General features: G+C 36.3%; 1 protein-coding gene across 2 annotated transcripts in view; it reads left to right on the top strand.

Annotated features, from left to right (window-relative positions):
- ARL15 (ARF like GTPase 15) overlaps window positions 1-17,659 on the top strand; it is a 470,719-nt gene that overhangs the window by 238,347 nt on the left and 214,713 nt on the right. For both annotated transcript variants that reach the window (XM_086361689.1, XM_086361688.1), the window contains one exon: window positions 3,000-3,208. In XM_086361689.1, the coding sequence (XP_086217815.1) occupies window positions 3,000-3,208 (209 nt within the window). The remainder of the gene's footprint in view (window positions 1-2,999; window positions 3,209-17,659) is intronic.

The raw sequence follows: 17,659 nt of genomic DNA, 5'->3' as shown, positions 1-17,659 counted from the left end.
TGCAGCACACCAGGCTTCCCTGTTCAATACCAACTCCCAGACCTTTCTCAAACTCTACGGAGTCACCATCTGCAGTCACTTTGGAGCCCAAGAAAATAAAGTCTGTCACTGTTTTCATTGTATTCCCATCTATTTGCCATGAAGTGATGGCACCAGATACCATAATCTTAGTTTTTTGAATGTTGAGTTTTAAGCCAACGTTTTCTCTCTCCTCTTTCACTTTCACCAAATGCTTTTAGTTCCTCTTCACTTTCTGCCATAAAGATGGTGTAACCTGCATATCTGAGGTTATTGATATTTCTCCCTGCAGTCTGGATTCCATGTCCAGTTCTAACTATTGCTTCTTGACCTGCATACTGATTTCTCAGGAGGCAGGTAAGGTGGTTTGCTATTCCCTTCTCTTGAAGAATTTTCCATAGTTTGTTGTGATCCACACAGTCAAAGGCTTTGGTGTAGTCCATGAAGCAGATATTTTTCTGGAATTCTCTTGCTTTTCCTATGATGCATTGGATGTTGGCAATTTGATCTCTGGTTCCTCTGCCTTTTTGAAATCCAGTTGATGTACTGTTGAAGCCTAGCTTGGAGAATTTTGAGCATTACTTTGCTAGCCTGTGTCATGAGTACAATTGTGGTAGTTTGAACATTCTTTGGCTTGCCTTTCTTTGGGATTGGAATGAAAACTGACCTTTCCAAGCTTGTGGCCACTTTTGGGTTTTCTAAATTTGCTGATATATTGAGTCAGTGCTTGTACAGCATCATCTTTTAGGATTTGAAATAGCTCAGCTGAAATTCCATCACCTCCACTAGCTTTGTTTGTAGTGATGCTTCCTAAGGGCCACTTGACTTCACACTCCAGAATGTCTGGCTCTAGGTGACTGATCACACCATCATGGTTATCTGGGTCATTAAGATCTTTTTTGTATAGTCTTCTGTGTATTCTTGCCACCTCTTCTTAATATCTTCAGCTTCTGTTAGGTGATACCGTTTCTGTTCTTTATTGCACCCATCTTTGCATGAAATGTTCCTTGGTATCTCTAATTTTCTTGAAAAGATCTCTAGTCTAGATATTTAAGGTTATTCAACATCAAATTCCCTTGATGTTAATGTTTACCTGGTTATTTTTATACAATATTATAATGAATACCCCAGATTTTAGAATCTCAAAATAAGTTTCAAAGCCTAATTCAATTATACCTCCCTTTTAAATTTTAAAATTTTAAATTCCACAGGCTCCTCTGTCCATGAAATTTTCCAGGCAAGAATACTGGAGTGGGTTGCAATTTCCTTTTAAATTTTGTTGTAAGAATTACCTGAGCTATTTTTTCAACAATACTTAGCTCTGTGCCTGGAATGTAGAAGTGGTTAATAAATGGTAGCCGTTTGATTGATATTACTCTTTTAAGAGACTTGCCCAGACTGAACAGATGACTCATCCCTTACTCCCAGAGAACCCTAATATGTCCCTTTATAATTTTTCCTCTTCTCAGTGTCATCCCATGGTAAATTGGCTCTCCAGCGGAAGGAAAGACCTGACAGATAGCTTTTCCTGATTTTTTCTTGGGGAAAATACTCCTACGCTGTCCATTTCCAAGCTACCAAAATGATTTCACTTAACACAGTTTGAGAAGAGACACACATTTTACTCTTGGCGGCCAGTACACACCAGTTCCAGTCTCTGCTCTGAATTCCTAACTCTGAGCACACTAGATCCACCACAGAAGCTAGATGTTCCATAGATGACTAAAATATAGTTTTTAACTAGTTATAACTTGATTATATGTATGAAATCGGTGAAATTCCTTGATACCAAATTTTTATTAAATAACCCATAACTTGTATTGGTTATATAATCCCCCTCTCCACCACCCCCCCCCCCCACACACACACACACATGCATGCTGCACACACACAAATTGCCCATGTTATTCATGAATCAAAGAAAAGGAATTATTCATCATTATTTTGTGGGAAATACCCACACCCTCCCTGAGCAAGTTGTCTACTTATTCAGACGCAGACCTCAAGTTTGTGATTTACTGTATACATCAGTGGAGCTTAGTCACTTCACATCTCTTGGCCCCAGTTTCCTCAGAGTTGGAAGCCTAATTATTATATAATTCCATTTCCTTCTTCCCTCATTTTCCTCATTCTTGTATCAAACTTTTAATTATAAATTATGCTAGATGTTTGAAACACAATAAGGAATAAGACTTGGCCCTGGCTGATGAGAATCTTACTGTCTTATTTTATTAATATCCATCCCACTGAGGCCATGAGTATGCGTGCATGCTCGGTCATATCTGACTCTTTGGGACTCTATGGACTGTAGCCCACCACGCTCTTCTGTCCATGGAATTTTCCAGGCAAGAATACTGGAGTGGGTTGCAATTTCCTTTTCCAGGGGATCTTCCTGACCCAGGGATCGAAACCCACGTCTCTTATGTCTTCTGCATTGACTGGCAGATTCTTGCCAAATGGAGTTATACAAATGTGCCAAAGGCCAAGATTTTACTTCATTAAGAGTTTAGCACTTTGGCACATAAGGTATTGTGCTAATAGCTTTCTGTTTAAATTAAACAAGGTTGCCCTGATCACTAAGTGGTTCTCTTACTGATGTTAATGGTATGGAGAGAACCCTTGGTGAACAGCTTTGTTATTCTGCTCTCTGAGTTAGCCTCAGACTCAGTTTATAGAGAGGGTAGTTTATTCGGGACTATTAAGCAAATCTGAAAACATTCTTTTGCGTTTAAGAAGTACTTAACCTGATTCTTTCTTCCATATTTTGATAAGAAAGGCATGAAGAATGACTCTTAAACTTCTGTGTTCTCCTTCAAAGCCATATCTAACCATTGGCTCTAATGCCTTTGTTCTCATCAAATGTGATCTCTGCACTTAATTTTCAAAGCAATGTTGGTGTCCAATAGGAAATTACTGTTGGGAACATTTTTCATGTTGCTGAAAGCTATTTTTAAAAAGAGAATTTGTTTTGTTTTTGACAGGGGCTGATAATATCCGGAAATACTGGAGCCGCTACTACCAAGGATCTCAAGGGGTAATATTTGTATTAGACAGTGCCTCTTCAGAAGATGATTTAGAGACTGCTAGAAATGAACTGCACTCAGCTCTTCAGCACCCACAATTATGCACTTTACCCTTTTTAATATTGGCCAATCATCAAGACAAGCCAGCTGCTCGATCAGTACAAGAGGTATGTCTCACGAAGGTAACAACTCTTGGTCTGACTGTTTGTTGCACTTGTGCTGCCATGCTGGAATCTGAAAAAATTCCTGTAATTAGAGATATGCTGGTTATACTGCTTCTCAACATGAAATTTTAGGTTATGAAAAAAGAAAGCCTGTATTAATCTTATGGAAAGTATTATTCATATACCTCTAACCCCACTTTGAGATCATAGGTGGTTTTTTTTTTAACCATTTAGCAAAAGTTAGAGGATTTATCTGAATATATTTCTCATCTATTTTTGAGCGCTAAAGGCCTGGTTATTTAACTTTTGTTTTTTTAGCCTACCAGCTTACTTTCTTCTTTTCAAGGCATGCATCATATGTATTACCATGCATCATTCGCCCTCAGATGTCACGTTGTTGTCCCCTGTAATGCCCACTGCTTACTAGAAGCAGTGGGTACTATTCTGTAATCAGCGAGGCTGAAAATTGATGTCTTATCTTGCAAGTTCCATGCTACCGAATACCTTTTAATATGGACCCATTCTTTATCTTCCATATTTAATTTCATTTCTTAGCTTGTATCTCTCCTATAAAAGCATGAGACTAATTCTGGGCAGATAACCACAGTCTCAGCAGAGTTTCTGATTCATGGTACTAGAGTAATAAGATACATGAATGGCTTTCAAAACTTAAATGATAGTGAAGTTGAACCTTAAGTACAGTGAAATCTAAACTTTTGATGTACTCCTTTTCACCGTAACTCTCGGGATGTTCTATCACCACCACCTCCCCCTACTTCAAAAGTTCTGTGCTTTTTTTTTTATTGACTTTAGAGTAATACAAGCCACACCGCCCTTTAGTCTGAAAAACAGATGAGGAGCCAAGGATATAACATGTTCTAACTCCAGACTCCTTCCCACTTTGTGTGGGACCTATTGGCAGATAGCTTTGTCCTTGTGCCTGCTTTCTTACCTGTGAAATGCAAATAATGTGATTCTTTTTTAATGTGAAGTGAGTGGGATTGATTTCCTAATTCACTTTGAAGTATACTGAGTGTAGGAGGTACCATATACAGAGTATTTTCATTTATTTTAGGAAAGTAGTAAAGAAGGCAGGGATTTCGTATTAAACAGAGCTTATATGTATCTTTAGTTGCCTTATTCAGCATTAAGTAGTGCTGAAATACCGTACAGATAATATTAAATGATTAAGATAAAAAAGAAAAATACAAATCTGTTCAAACAATCAACAATGTGCAGATCTTCAGCAATGTAGTTGTGGTGCCTTCCTGATTGCTTCTTAAGACCTCAGGTACATTTTTTTAACCTCTTAACACCAGTTTTTCTGTCTGTAAAATGGATGTAATAGTGTAATGATGGTTAGTTATAAATGTTAGATTAGTTTATAAGGTGATTTGCTAAAAAGGCATTGATATCCTTAGATTTACTATGGAAAATATATGAAAGTATTACAGAATATACATACACCATATAACATCCTGTGTGTATTAATAATACATGTTTAATAACATATTATGTGTAGTAATACACAGATGTATTTATACATGAATAAATACAGGTTATGATATGAAATAGATATTATATAACACTTCAAATCACTTTAAAGACATGTGCTATAGCTGAAAAGATTTTATTTTGCTTTTAAATTAGAAGCTGTTTATATGTTTCCATAGACATCAAAAAGTGAAGCTAATATGTTCCATAAACCTAACATATGACTCATAGTAATCCTCCATAGGAATTAAAGACTGCTACATTGAATAAAGGTAGCTTGTAACAATTAATTGCTTAAGAGTATGCCATGTGATTGTTGGCTGGCTGCCTCTTCTAGGAAGAGGACAGCTATCTAACGTCTGTCACTTCAAATTTTTGTTGAGACGAGACAGAACCGAGAATACACTCGCCTGACAATTCATTTTTTCAGTAAGAAGAGGTTATGAATGTAGGGTAATCATAGATATACTTTGAAAATTATTCTAAGCTTGTATATACTGGAGCATATGTGTCTTTGACTTTGCTTTTTATTCATATCCATTTTAAATGAATTTTCTACAAAATTTCCACTTGTGGTGGAATTTGCAAATGCCATTTTGAAGACTGCTCTAAGTAAAGCATTTCCCTGTGATTACACACACACATACTACACCAGGTGCATGTTTATGCTTTAGACTGCCCTAATTGAATTCATGGACAAATTCCATTGCAGATCTTGAACTTGAGACATAGTGAAGTACTCAAACTTACTTTGAATGTGAGAGAGAAAGAAATGGAAGCTTCCTGTTTTCCCCATTGCTTGTACGACAGAGGTTTCTCTGTGTAGTATTATGATGCTTTCCTGAAATACTCCTAGGAATGTTTTATGAATTAATACCTTTGTGTTAGCATAAAAATGGAATTATGAAATTAAATCTTAAAATTTTCATAAATAGTAACCTCAAAATTGTTGGGAGTAGGCATAAATAGAAGAGGAGAGAGAAGATTAAGAAGTAAGCAGAGTTACATGTTATTAGAAATGAGTTGAGAAGTGGTCATCTGTTTATTACTTCCTTTCCTGAGCCTAAAGGTATTACATGTCCTGTGCTTTGTTGTGTATAAACATTTCTATTCATTTCTACCTGCTAATTTGTGTGCACTAATTGCCAGATGCTAAAAAGATGATGTTTTACTCTGCAAAATACCTGTGTATTTTAGGTAAAACTCTGTTCTTTCAGGATCAGGGAAAATGCATTCAGTTTACCAAGAAGCACGGAACAGTACTTTGACACAGTTACAAAAAATGAGGCATACTTTCCTACTCTCATTGAAATTATTGCATTTTGTGCTTAATGTATTTGCAAAAAACTTGCAGTTATTTACCCTATATTTCCCTACTCTCATTGAAATTATTGCATTTTGTGCTTAATGTATTTGCAAAAAACTTGCAGTTATTTACCCTATCACTCAAGTAAAACTGTAAAAATTCATTTATCATTTAAGAAGAATATCAGTTTACTCTTGAGCTTAGAAACTGGTAGGAGCTGGTGAAAACCATAGGAGAAAACTGAATTATCACTAGGATTCCCACAGAGGGTGAAAATCCTCAGGAAGTTATATATTTAGTTCCTCCCTCTGCAGTGCAAGTTTTGCTAGGTTTGTATTGAGAACTAAGATAGGAACAATGGTTAAAATTATGGTGTAACCTACAGATAGAGAGCAACAGGCCCCATTATTTTGTTGCTTTTTTAGAAAGCAAGCGGAGTCTTGTGCATTGCATAGTTTTCCTTTCTGTAATATACCTACTTGGTAATGATCTGTGTTTAACTTACCAGAATTTTAAGATTTTATGCCTTGAGACTGGACAGTAGAGAAAAAATTTTTAAGCTTTTTTTTTTGGGGTAATAGCAAAACACTGGGAAAAAGGACACCCTTTACATACTTTCTGAAAGCCAAGCAGTTCTTGCAACAGATGTTTGTTGTATTCACTTTAGGGAGGTGTAGTTACCACAGTTTTCCAGAATTTACTCATATCAACTATTTTTCTCTGTAGAAAATATAATATAAAACTCTATAGTTATATCAAGTGGCCCATTTGATTCATTAGGGAAAATTCTGATCTAACTGAAACGATAAAGCTTTCTAAAACAAGAATCATCTTAAGGGTAAATAGGTTGATTTTTTAATTTGTATTGAATTGTAATTGTATCTAATTTGTTTTACAACTCCCATAGGAGAGCATACTTCAGTTCTGAAGTTATTTAATAGATCAGGAGGATTTTAGGAGAAGTTAAGTTGATAGAGTAGCCAATAAAAGTAATCCTGTTTTCTCTCTACACAGTTGATTCTTTTACCTCCCAGCTTTTTAAAATCCTATTTTCATTTTATTGGGCATTACAGTGTCTTAAAAATGACACATTTTGTCAACATGAAAGACATGGTTTATCTTTTCTGCAGTCTAATCTGATCTGATATTCTTTCATATCCTTAATCCAAAAGTACGTAACTTTTTCAGGAATAATACATCAAAAATACTGAATTAAATTTATATTAAAGAAAATATTAAAAAGTATGAAAACTAACACAACATTGTAAATGAACTGTGAAGTGAAGTGAAAGTTGCTCAGTCGTGTCCGACTCTTTGCAACCTCATGGACTCTATAGTCCATGGAATTCTCCAGGCCAGAATACTGGAGTGGGTAGCCTTTCCCTTCTCCAGGGGATCTTTGGAACCCAGGTCTCCCGTATGGCAGGCGGATTCTTTACCAGCTGAGGCACCAGAGAAGCCCAAGAATACTAGAGTGGGTAGCCTATTCCTTCTCCTGTGGATCTTCCCTACCCAAAAATCGAACCAGGGTCTCCTGCATTGCAGTTGGATTCTTTACCAGTGGAGCTATGAGGAAAGCCCAAAAATCAACTGTACTTCAGATTTTAAAAATTTTAAAAAGGATATACAAGTGTGAAGCATAGAAATTTGAAGTAGAATTATAAGGTTAGATCACTATTGGTTCCATGGCTCATTAATTGTAGCATAGGAATGTACAGCTTCTAAATTAAAATATCAGCAGTAAAGTTGAAATTTATGATTAGGCGTTTCTCAATTTTTGTTCAATTGTAATTTAGTGCATTATTGTGATGTACATGCTTCCCCCATGGCTCAGTGGTAAAGCATCTGCCTGTAATGCAGGAGACTCAGGGGATGCAGATTCAGTCTCTAGGTTGGAAAGATCTCCTCGAGGAGGAAATGGCAACCCACTCCAGTATTCTTGCCTGGAGAATTCCATGGACTGAGGAGCCTGGGCGGGGGTCTACAGTCCATGGGGTCACAAAGAGTCAGACACAACTGACCTTGCCCGCATGCACGATGTACATAGAATGTAAGAAGAATAGAAGAGTATTTGCAGGTATGTCTGTTTTCATTCCAATCCCAAAGAAAGGCAGTGCCAAAGAATATTCAGACTACTGCAAAATTGCACACATCTCACACACTAGCAAAGTAGTCTCAAAATTCTCCAAGCTAGGCTTCAACAGTACGTGAACCATGAACTTCCAGATGTTCAAGCTGGATTTCGAAAAGGCAGAGGAACCAGAAATCAAATTGCCAACATTTGCTGGATCATCGAAAAAGCAAAGAGAGTTCCCAAAAAACATCTTTTTCTGCTTTATTGACTATGCCAAAGCCTTTGACTGTGTGGATCACAACAAACTGTGGAAAATTTTTCAAGAGATGGGAATACCAGACCACCTGACCTACCTCTTGAGAAATCTGTATGGAGGTCAAGAAGCAACAGTTAGAACTGGACATGGAATAACACAGTGGTTCCAAATCAGGAAAGAAGTATGTCGAGGCTGTATATTGTCACCCTGCTTATTTAACTTATATGCAGAGTACATCATATGAAATGCTGGACTGGGTGAAACACAAGCTGGAATCAAGATTGCTGAGAGAAATATCAATAACCTCATATATCCAGATGACACGACCCTTATGGCAGAAAGTGAAGAAGTGCTAAAGAGCCTCTTGATGAAAGTGAAAGAGAAGAGTGGAAAATGTTGGCTTAAAACTCAACATTCAGAAAACTAACACCATGGCATCTGATCCCATCACTACATGGCAATGGAAACAGTGAGAGACTATTTTTTTGGGGGGGTTCCCAAATCACTGCAGATAGTAACTGCAGTGATGAAATTAAAAGATGTTTGCTCTTTGGAAGAAAAGCTAGTCAGCATATTAAAAAGCAGAAATATTACTTTGCCAACAAAGGTCCATCTAGTCAAAGCTATGGTTTTTTCAATAATCATGTATGGATGTGAGAGTTGGACTATAAAGAAAGCTGAGTATCGAAGAATTGATGCTTTTGAACTGTGGTGTTGGAGAAGACTCTTGAGAGTCCCTTGGGCAGCAAGGAGATCAAACCAGTCAATCCTAAAGGAAATCAGTCCTGAATATTCATTGGAAGGACTGATGTTGAAGCTGAAACTCCAATACTTTGGCCACCTGATACAAAGAATTGACTCATTGGAAAAGACCCTGATGCTGGGAAAGATTGAAGGTGGGAGGAGAAGGGGATGACAGAGGATGAGATGGTTGGATGGCATCACCAACTCGATGGACATGAGTTTGAGCAAGCTCCAGGAGTTGGTGATGGACAGGGAAGCCTGGTGTGCTGCAGTCCATGGGGTTACAAATAGTCTGACACGACTGAGCAACTGAACTGAACTGAACTGTAATGCTATAAACATTATACTTTTTTATGCTTTTTGGGGGCCCTGTTGTATATTAATGCAGTATGCAGGATCTTCATTGTGTCATGTGGTATCTTTCACTCTAGTTGTAGTGACTGGGCTTAGTTAACTAATACCATGTGGGATCTTAGTTCCCCTACCAGGGATTGAACTCATGTCCCTGTATTGCCCACCAGATTCTTAACTACTGGACCATCAGGGAATTCCCCTAGACCATGTTTTGATTATCAATATTCATCTTTTTTGGAGAAGGCAATGACAACCCACTCAGACACGACTGAGAGACTTCCTTTTCACTTTTCACTTTCAGGCATTGGAGAAGGAAATGGCAACCCACTCCAGTGTTCTTGCCTGGAGAATCCCAGGGACGGGGGAGCCTGGTGGGCTGCTGTCTATGGGGTCGCACAGAGTCGGACACGACTGAAGCGACTTAGCAGCAGCATTCATCTTTTTTGAATAGTACTTTCAGTATTTACCATGTCATGAATAGTTTATTTAGTTCTCACTTGTAGTCTAGACTTTTTCTGGAAGAGAGTGCTAGTATATGTTTTATATTACTTAACTATTACATTTAATTATAATTACTTCTTTTATATAGATCATTATTTCTACATTTTGTACATTTCCCTCTTCTTACAAAGGGTCAGAGAGAGTTTAGAAAGATTGAAGTTTTGGGGCACTGTTTGTAAATAATCTGCTAGTTTAAAATTTTTATATTTATGCTGTTTGACAGGAGAGCAGTTCTTTTTTGGTAGCTCTATGAAGTAATGAATATCATCTCTGATTTTGCATGACAGATCTTTTATTAGAAGTGCAAAGCAGTGTTTAAATCACATAAAACCCTAGCTTAATTTAATATTCCTTTCTGTGTATGGAGAGAAACGTGTGTGTCTCTACGTGTTTGTGGTATAATCATTGTAAAGTGTCATATACTTTAAATCTTAAGAGTCTTCCAAGTATCTTGACCTGCCTCTTGGCAGCATTTTAGAATACTGATTTGATTTCACATAGAACAGTGTACATACTTATTGTGTGAGCAGTTTGAAAACTCCCTTATGGGACATATATTTATCCTAAAATGATATGAGATCCATTTATTTTTCATCCATCTCTTACAGATGTACTCCATTCTGTTACAGTTTAATCTTGGGGAAAGGAGAGAGTTTGGAAGTCAGTTTTCCACTGAATGACTTGGTGATCCCTTGAAAATGTTTACTAACTTGCAAGAGAACCTGAATCACATTCATTTTAATAGTTTGTTACAAAAACGTCATTATTATAGAGCAGCTCTTGAAGACTGTTGAAATAGCCAGAATATTTTATTTAATCTACTTTCATGTGCTTTTTATATGCATTTCTCAAAAAAATTAATTTGTATATTTGATTTCATGAATTCTAAATCTAGCCACATTAATCTCACCATTCTAGGGAATTCTGTAGATCTGTATTTCTTGCACTCACAGCATAAATTTGAAAATATTCCCTGCCTGCTGAAAACAAAAGAAATTCCCGTTAAGAAATATGTTACATAAGAACATTACATAACAACAGCTATCAAAATTACTTAGTGGGATAACAAAGTAATACATTTGAAAATATAACAGTATATGCTCAAATAGAGTTCATTATGTTCTTTTATAAAACTCTCATTTCTTTCCACTTTCTTCCTTTATTCAGTCACCTGTATATCTTCATTTTATGTAAAGCGGCAAGTTTTGGAACTCAATTGTTACTTTCCTCAGCAGACATCTCCGTGCCCAGCTCTCTCACCTCCGCCTCTGGAGTGCTCTCCAGTTTCCTGGTTGTTTACATCCCCACTGCTCCTCCCTGCCTCCCTATTCCTCAACACAGACCAGAAAAGAGCAGACTTCCTATCTGTTTTTCACGATGCCTGTCTTAAAAGCCAGTGTCTCCTTCTAATTCCTTCTAGAATCAAATGAAACACCACAGATTTAATATGTTAATGTGCTTGAGAATTGTATTCTCTTTTTTTCTCTCTCTCATTTCAAACTACCACTTACTATTCCTGTTGCCCTAGGAAAATAACCTAAAGATTATGTGTCACAAGAACTTTTGCTGCATACCAGTGTCTGAGACAGATGTCCTCCTTGTGACTTCTCAAGGCATCCTGGGCTTATCCTAATCATAAAAATTAGAATTAATTGCTTGTTAACTTTTCTGTATACCCGTCAAGTTCGCAGGCTCCTTGCAGGACAGGATTTCTGGTTTATGTCTCTGTGCTCGGTCTATGTTGTTTGAATGAGTACTACCTCTGAGTCTTTCTGGATCAGCTTCCCTGTTGGCTTAATGCCATCAGCTTTGTCTAGATTCCCCTATTCTCCTTTTACTCAGTATGGCTCATCTATTTCCATCCTTGAATATAGAAATTTTCCTTTTCCTCTGCACTAAACCCTGACCTTTGAATATTGCTCATGAACCAGATCTTCTGTGAAACCTTACCACTCTGATCATGTTAATACTTTTCAAAAGCATCAATCTATTAACTACAATATTCACAAAAGTTTGAATTTTGTGTCCTTTTCGTGTCCTTTTATCTACTTCTCTTTATTTACTTTACTTGAGTACCTTGCTTACAACAGATTGTTTTTTCTTCCCAAGTCTCTCATTAAAAGTGAGGACATCTTGCCTGAATAATATTATTTTAATATGTTTTTAATTTATTGCCTGTCTTTTAACTGTATAGAGCTTATTTCACTTCCTAGCACCACAGACTATTTTTACTGCTTATATTTCTCATGTGGAGACTGGTACATGGTAAAGTTCTATGGGAACGTAATTGAGATGATTTTAAAGCAATGAGTTCAATTTAATAAAAAGAAATTTAACTTTGTAAATTAATAAAAGTATTTATTATATTTGTGAAACTTTAGAAGGATTTCTTAAATTCTTACATTTAACAGTTTTTCTTCCTATACATATTTAAATATTTTATAATAATGAATCATAACCAATATAGTTAGAGTTAGATTTTATCCTAACAGTATTATTTTACTTCTTTGTTATTTGAAGCAATATTATTTGGTTGGTTGTACTGGTGAATTTCACCCTTTATATCTGTATTTCAATTTTGTAGCTTGTAAAAATAAGTGTTTAGTTAACCCTCATTCAGCAAAGGCAACAAATTATTCTGAGGCAAAAGTTTCCAGAGCCATCTTTCTGGTTCTTAGCTTTATTTATTTCATTTGCAAAGAAACTCCACTACTACACATTCCAAAGCTTACAAAGTTAATAAAGCATTTGTTGAGTTAAATTTATTTGAAAATAGACACATAGTTAATGTCAGTAAGATGCTTTGAAGATAAAAAGCACAATAAGCGTTAGTTATTATCATTATGATAATTATTATCATTATTATTATTACATAGTGTCTGCTTAAAAATACCTTTGGTTACCCTGGGATGGCTGCAGCTAATGAGAGGAGTTAATCTGCTGGGTCTTATCCAGAACTAAAGATTTGAGACTTAACACACTAAAGGTCTTTTGTTTGTTTGTTTCCTAAGTAGATCAAGATATATGTTTATTCTTTAAAGAAAAATACTTCCTATAATGCAGAAGCATCAGAACTCACTTTGAATAGTTTGAATATTTTCTTATATGTCTAAGGATGGGTTGTAAAACAACCTTTTAAATAGTTAAAACCTTTTATCTCTTAACTATTTCTCCTTGGTATAAGAGCTCAACTTTATAATGTGTACATGTACTTAAAAAATAAAATAAAAAGAACTTAATTCTTATTACAAAAATGAAAAATTACACTTTTAGAAAGTCATAAAAATAACAACTAATTACATAAATTAACTCCAATAAGAGTATTTTATGGTGTTTCCTTAGGTTGTTCTTTAGAAAGAAGACTTCAAAATTAAGCCAAATTCCTTACAAGAAACTGAAAAGATTGTCATCCCATATCAGAGATAAGGGAAGTAGTGGAACATTTTAATAGGCAGATGTATGAGAGTCACATGTACACCCAGCCTCATAATCAGAAAGACATTAGTGACATGTCTGAAGAAGACATTCCCTAATATTATTGCAAATTAAATAAGAAAAGAGCTCAAGAGAATGAAAAGAGAAAAGGTGCCTGGAGCCAATGAATTACAATTGACAACCTAAAGGCAGTTGAAGAACCAATTGCTAGAGTGATTGCAAAGCTATTCATAGTGTGCAGCAGACAGAGCACAGCCAAAAGCTGGAACAATGCCTCCAGTTCAACAGTATTGCTTCAAAAGAATGGAAAGAGGGGAACGGGAAGAGCCACTGACCCTGAGACCAATTTCCAGGCAGCTGCACAAACTATATACTGTAATTAAAGGTTTTGACCAGTAATCACAGTGAAGCCAGACTACAGAAAGTCTAGGGAACCAGCAAGGTTTATAATGAGTCAGACATCCTTAACTTAAAACATGGAAAAGCAGGTAAAAAAAACCAGTCCATTTCTGGCAGTGACTTTGAAAAGCTCTGTTGTGTTAGCACAGATATGAAAAGCACATATTTTGGGCCTTCCTCCTGTAAGAACAAAAACACATAATGAAAGATACCTGCTTTCATCTTTTGAGATGAAAAGACTACTCTGCCGCTCAGAAACAGACATTTTCTCTTTGCCACTTCATATTTTTTCTTTACTTATGAATTGCATGTGCCTTTGATGAAAACAATGAGCTAGACGTGAGCAGTGGTACAGACAATAGACTGAATAGTGCTTAGAAGTGGCCACTCTTCCAATGCCCCTGGGCTCTGGTAGAAATGAACTCATCTACACCTGAGTAATTTGTCTATAGAACATCTTCTCCCTTTTGTTCATTGGTGTCTAGACTCATTCTTTTTCTTTCTTTAGTAATATCTCTTTATGTAGAATTCCATATTCAGCCACAACTCTCTTATTTAAATATTCACATACCCACTTTGAGTATTCATTTCTTAACAAAAGAAGTATCTAGGGGGTTCAAATGCAGGTAAGATTCAGACTTTCAACACAAACAAGAATTGTATTCTTAAAAGAGGCTAATGAAGAAAAATAGCATCTGGTTTTGCAGGCACTGCATAGATCCCTCCTGACTGGGTCTATTACATTCTTTAATTTCTTTACCAGAAGTTCTGAAATCCAAATTTCATATAAATATTTGACCAAAAATGAAAAAAAAAATACAAGTTTTTTACTACTAGGATGTAAAAGAACAGAGTCAAGTAGAAATTCATTTTGTTATATTTAGCCGTATAATTAGACATGTTCAAGAGTCTGAACTCATTAGTGTGTGTATAGATTGAGTTTACTTCATTCCACACCTGAAATAAGGTTATGTATGGAGCTTGAAAAGAATGCTCTGTAAAGAATGTTTAGACAGTAAATAGCTCCATAAAATAACTGGAATTATTTTCATAAGTGATAAATGAAATTAGTTGTGCCTGATGGGAAGAAGCTTCTGTGTATGAACTGTGAAATAATTTGGATGCTGCATAGAATGATATGATTTTAACATGGAGAATTTATAATATATTATTTATTTTTAGACTGTAGTTATGACTAATAATTTGTCAAGCCAAAACAAGTCTTTAGTGAAAGAGGCCAGAGTGGAAAATCTGGGTAACTTGTATAGTTTAGACAAGGAGAACAAAGAAATAATGAAATGAAAATAAGAGTTTGGCAGGGGAATCCTTAGAGAACAGCTGGTTGAAGAATTCAGTTGTTAACAGTGCTATAAAAGAAAGATACTCTCTCATCATGATTTAGCTCATTGCATTGAGGAGAAGATTGAATAATTAGAGGGATCTTGGAAAAATAACCCCAAAACGATCATGAATTAGAGGTATAGTCTACATGCATGAATTAGAGGTATAGTCTATAAGTTCAATTCAGTTCAGTTGCTCAGTCTTGCCCGACTCTTTGTGACCCCATGGACTGCAGCACGCCAGACCTCCCTGTCCATCACCAACTCCCAGAGTTTACTCGAACTCATGTCCATTGAGTCGGTGATGCCATCCAACCATCTCATCCTCTGTTGTCCCCTTCTCCTCCCACCTTCAATCTCTCCCAGCATCAGGGTCTTTTCCACTGAGTCAGTTCTTTGCATCAGGTGGCCAAAGTATTGGAGTTTGAGCTTCAGCATCAGTCCTTCCAGTGAATATTCAGGACTGATTTCCTTTAGGATGGACTAGTTGGATCTCCTTGCAGTCCAAGGGACTCTCAAGAATCTTCTCCAACAGCACAGTTCAAAAGCATCAATTCTTTGGCACTCAGTTTTCTTTATAGTCCAACTTTCACATCCATACACGACTTACATGCAGTAAGCAGTATCATTAATACTGTTCCTGGTATTGTTATACAAAGGCAGATCATATGCCCAGACAAATGCCCCAATTTTCCAAAACATAAAAGCATAAATTCTTAAGACAGAACACCTTTCTTTCTTGTTATATGTAAAGATTTACATTTTACTTAGTTCTAATACAGTTGCATTTAAAATGGTACTTGTCAAACTTATTGGAAAGTGAAGTCTAAATATTTAGACTTAATGTATGGGTAGAGATTCATTAAGTCTACAAATACATGTTTCTGCAGGTTTGGGGAAATAAAAAATAATACTGAATTTCCATATTTTTATTTTGACTTTGATGTTCTGTCTTTAAATCTCAAGTTTTGACACATTTCTATTTTTTCTTAATAATAACTTTTAATGATTTTTTTAATGTTAATATGCAAACAAGCTCATTTTTTAGGTGAAAAGAGAACACAGACGTTAAGGTAAAACATGGAATCACTAAATTGCTTGAACCTGTTATAGCTAGCAGAAATATTTTTATTAATATAGCTATCTTTTTTACATTTACAAAAAGTTCTCTTTTTCTTTTTGTCTTCAAAACTTTTATCAGCACAGTTTTTTGCTCTAGGGAAATACAGTTTTTCTGTAATGATTCTCAGTGTGCAATGCCCTTTAATTATTTAGAACATTAGTTCCAGCAGTGTCAATGTACAAACTATAGAATATTTGTCGAATCTGTACTAACTCCATATGAGGCTCTAGACATTGCTTTTTTGGGTAAATGCTAGATAATCTGTGTTTTTATAGTTTCATCTGTTAAAATGTAATACGAATATTACAGTCCTTGGGTACTTGTTTACTTGTTCTTATTTGGATTCTAGTTAGTCGAGACTTTGTCATATGCCTCCTTAGCCATAGTAAAACTGAACTGAAAAGTATGTGCTGTTAAAAATGTCATGTTTTTAAGATGTTTAAGCAAGAGATAGGGCTGTATTTCCTGGATTTATTAATACTTTCACTGAAATTCAGAAAACTAAGATCATGGCATCTGGTCCCATCACTTCTTGGGAAGTAGATGGGGAAACAGTGGAAACAGCATCAGACTTTAGTTTGGAGGGCTCCCAGTCACTGCAGATGGTGATTGGAGCCATGAAATTAAATGACGCTTACTCCTTGGAAGGAAAGTTATGACCAACCTAGATAGCATATTAAAAAGCAGAGCAATTTCTTTGCCAACAAAGGTCCGTCTAGTCAAGGCTATGGTTTTTCCAGTGGTCACATATGGATGTGAGAGTTGGACTGTGAAGAAAGCTGAGCGCCGAAGAATTGATGCTTTTGAAGTGTGGTGTTGGAGAAGACTCTTGAGAGTCCCTTGGACTGCAAGGAGATCCAACTGGTCCATTCTAAAGGAGATCAGTCCTGGGTGTTCATTGGAAGGACTGATGCTAAAGCTGAAACTCTAATACTTTGCCACCTCACGCGAAGAGTTGACTCATTAGAAAAGACTGATGCTGGGAGGGATTGGGAGCAGGAGGAGAAGGGGATGACCGAGGATGAGATGGCTGGATGGCATCACCGACTCGATGGACATGAGTTTGAGTGGACTCCGGGAGTTGGTGATGGACAGGGAGGCCTGGCGTGCTGTGATTCATGGGGTCGCAAAGAGTCAGACACGACTGAGCAACTGAACTGAACTCACTGAAATTATTTTTAGAATAACTCTTCTCCACTCACTTTGAACACAAATATAGACAAGTTTGTCAGGAATTATAGTTGAGATTCCTTGACCCATTCTCTGTCAACTAAGATTATATGGCTAAAATCCTATAGAAAATTCGTGTCTATCATTTTCACTTGGATCTCCATTGAGTATTATATAATCTTTAAAAATCCATTCAATCTCTGACTTCCCTGGTTGTCCAGTGGCTCACACTCAGAGCTCCCATTGCATGGGGTTTGG

The sequence above is a fragment of the Bos grunniens genome, chromosome 20 (assembly GCF_055505025.1).
Source record: "Bos grunniens cultivar Pamir isolate PY7600 chromosome 20, Bosgru_T2T1.0, whole genome shotgun sequence".
Lineage (NCBI taxonomy): Eukaryota > Metazoa > Chordata > Mammalia > Artiodactyla > Bovidae > Bos > Bos grunniens.
Note: the sequence above shows the minus strand (reverse complement) of the source record. Positions and strands in the feature narration are given on the sequence as shown.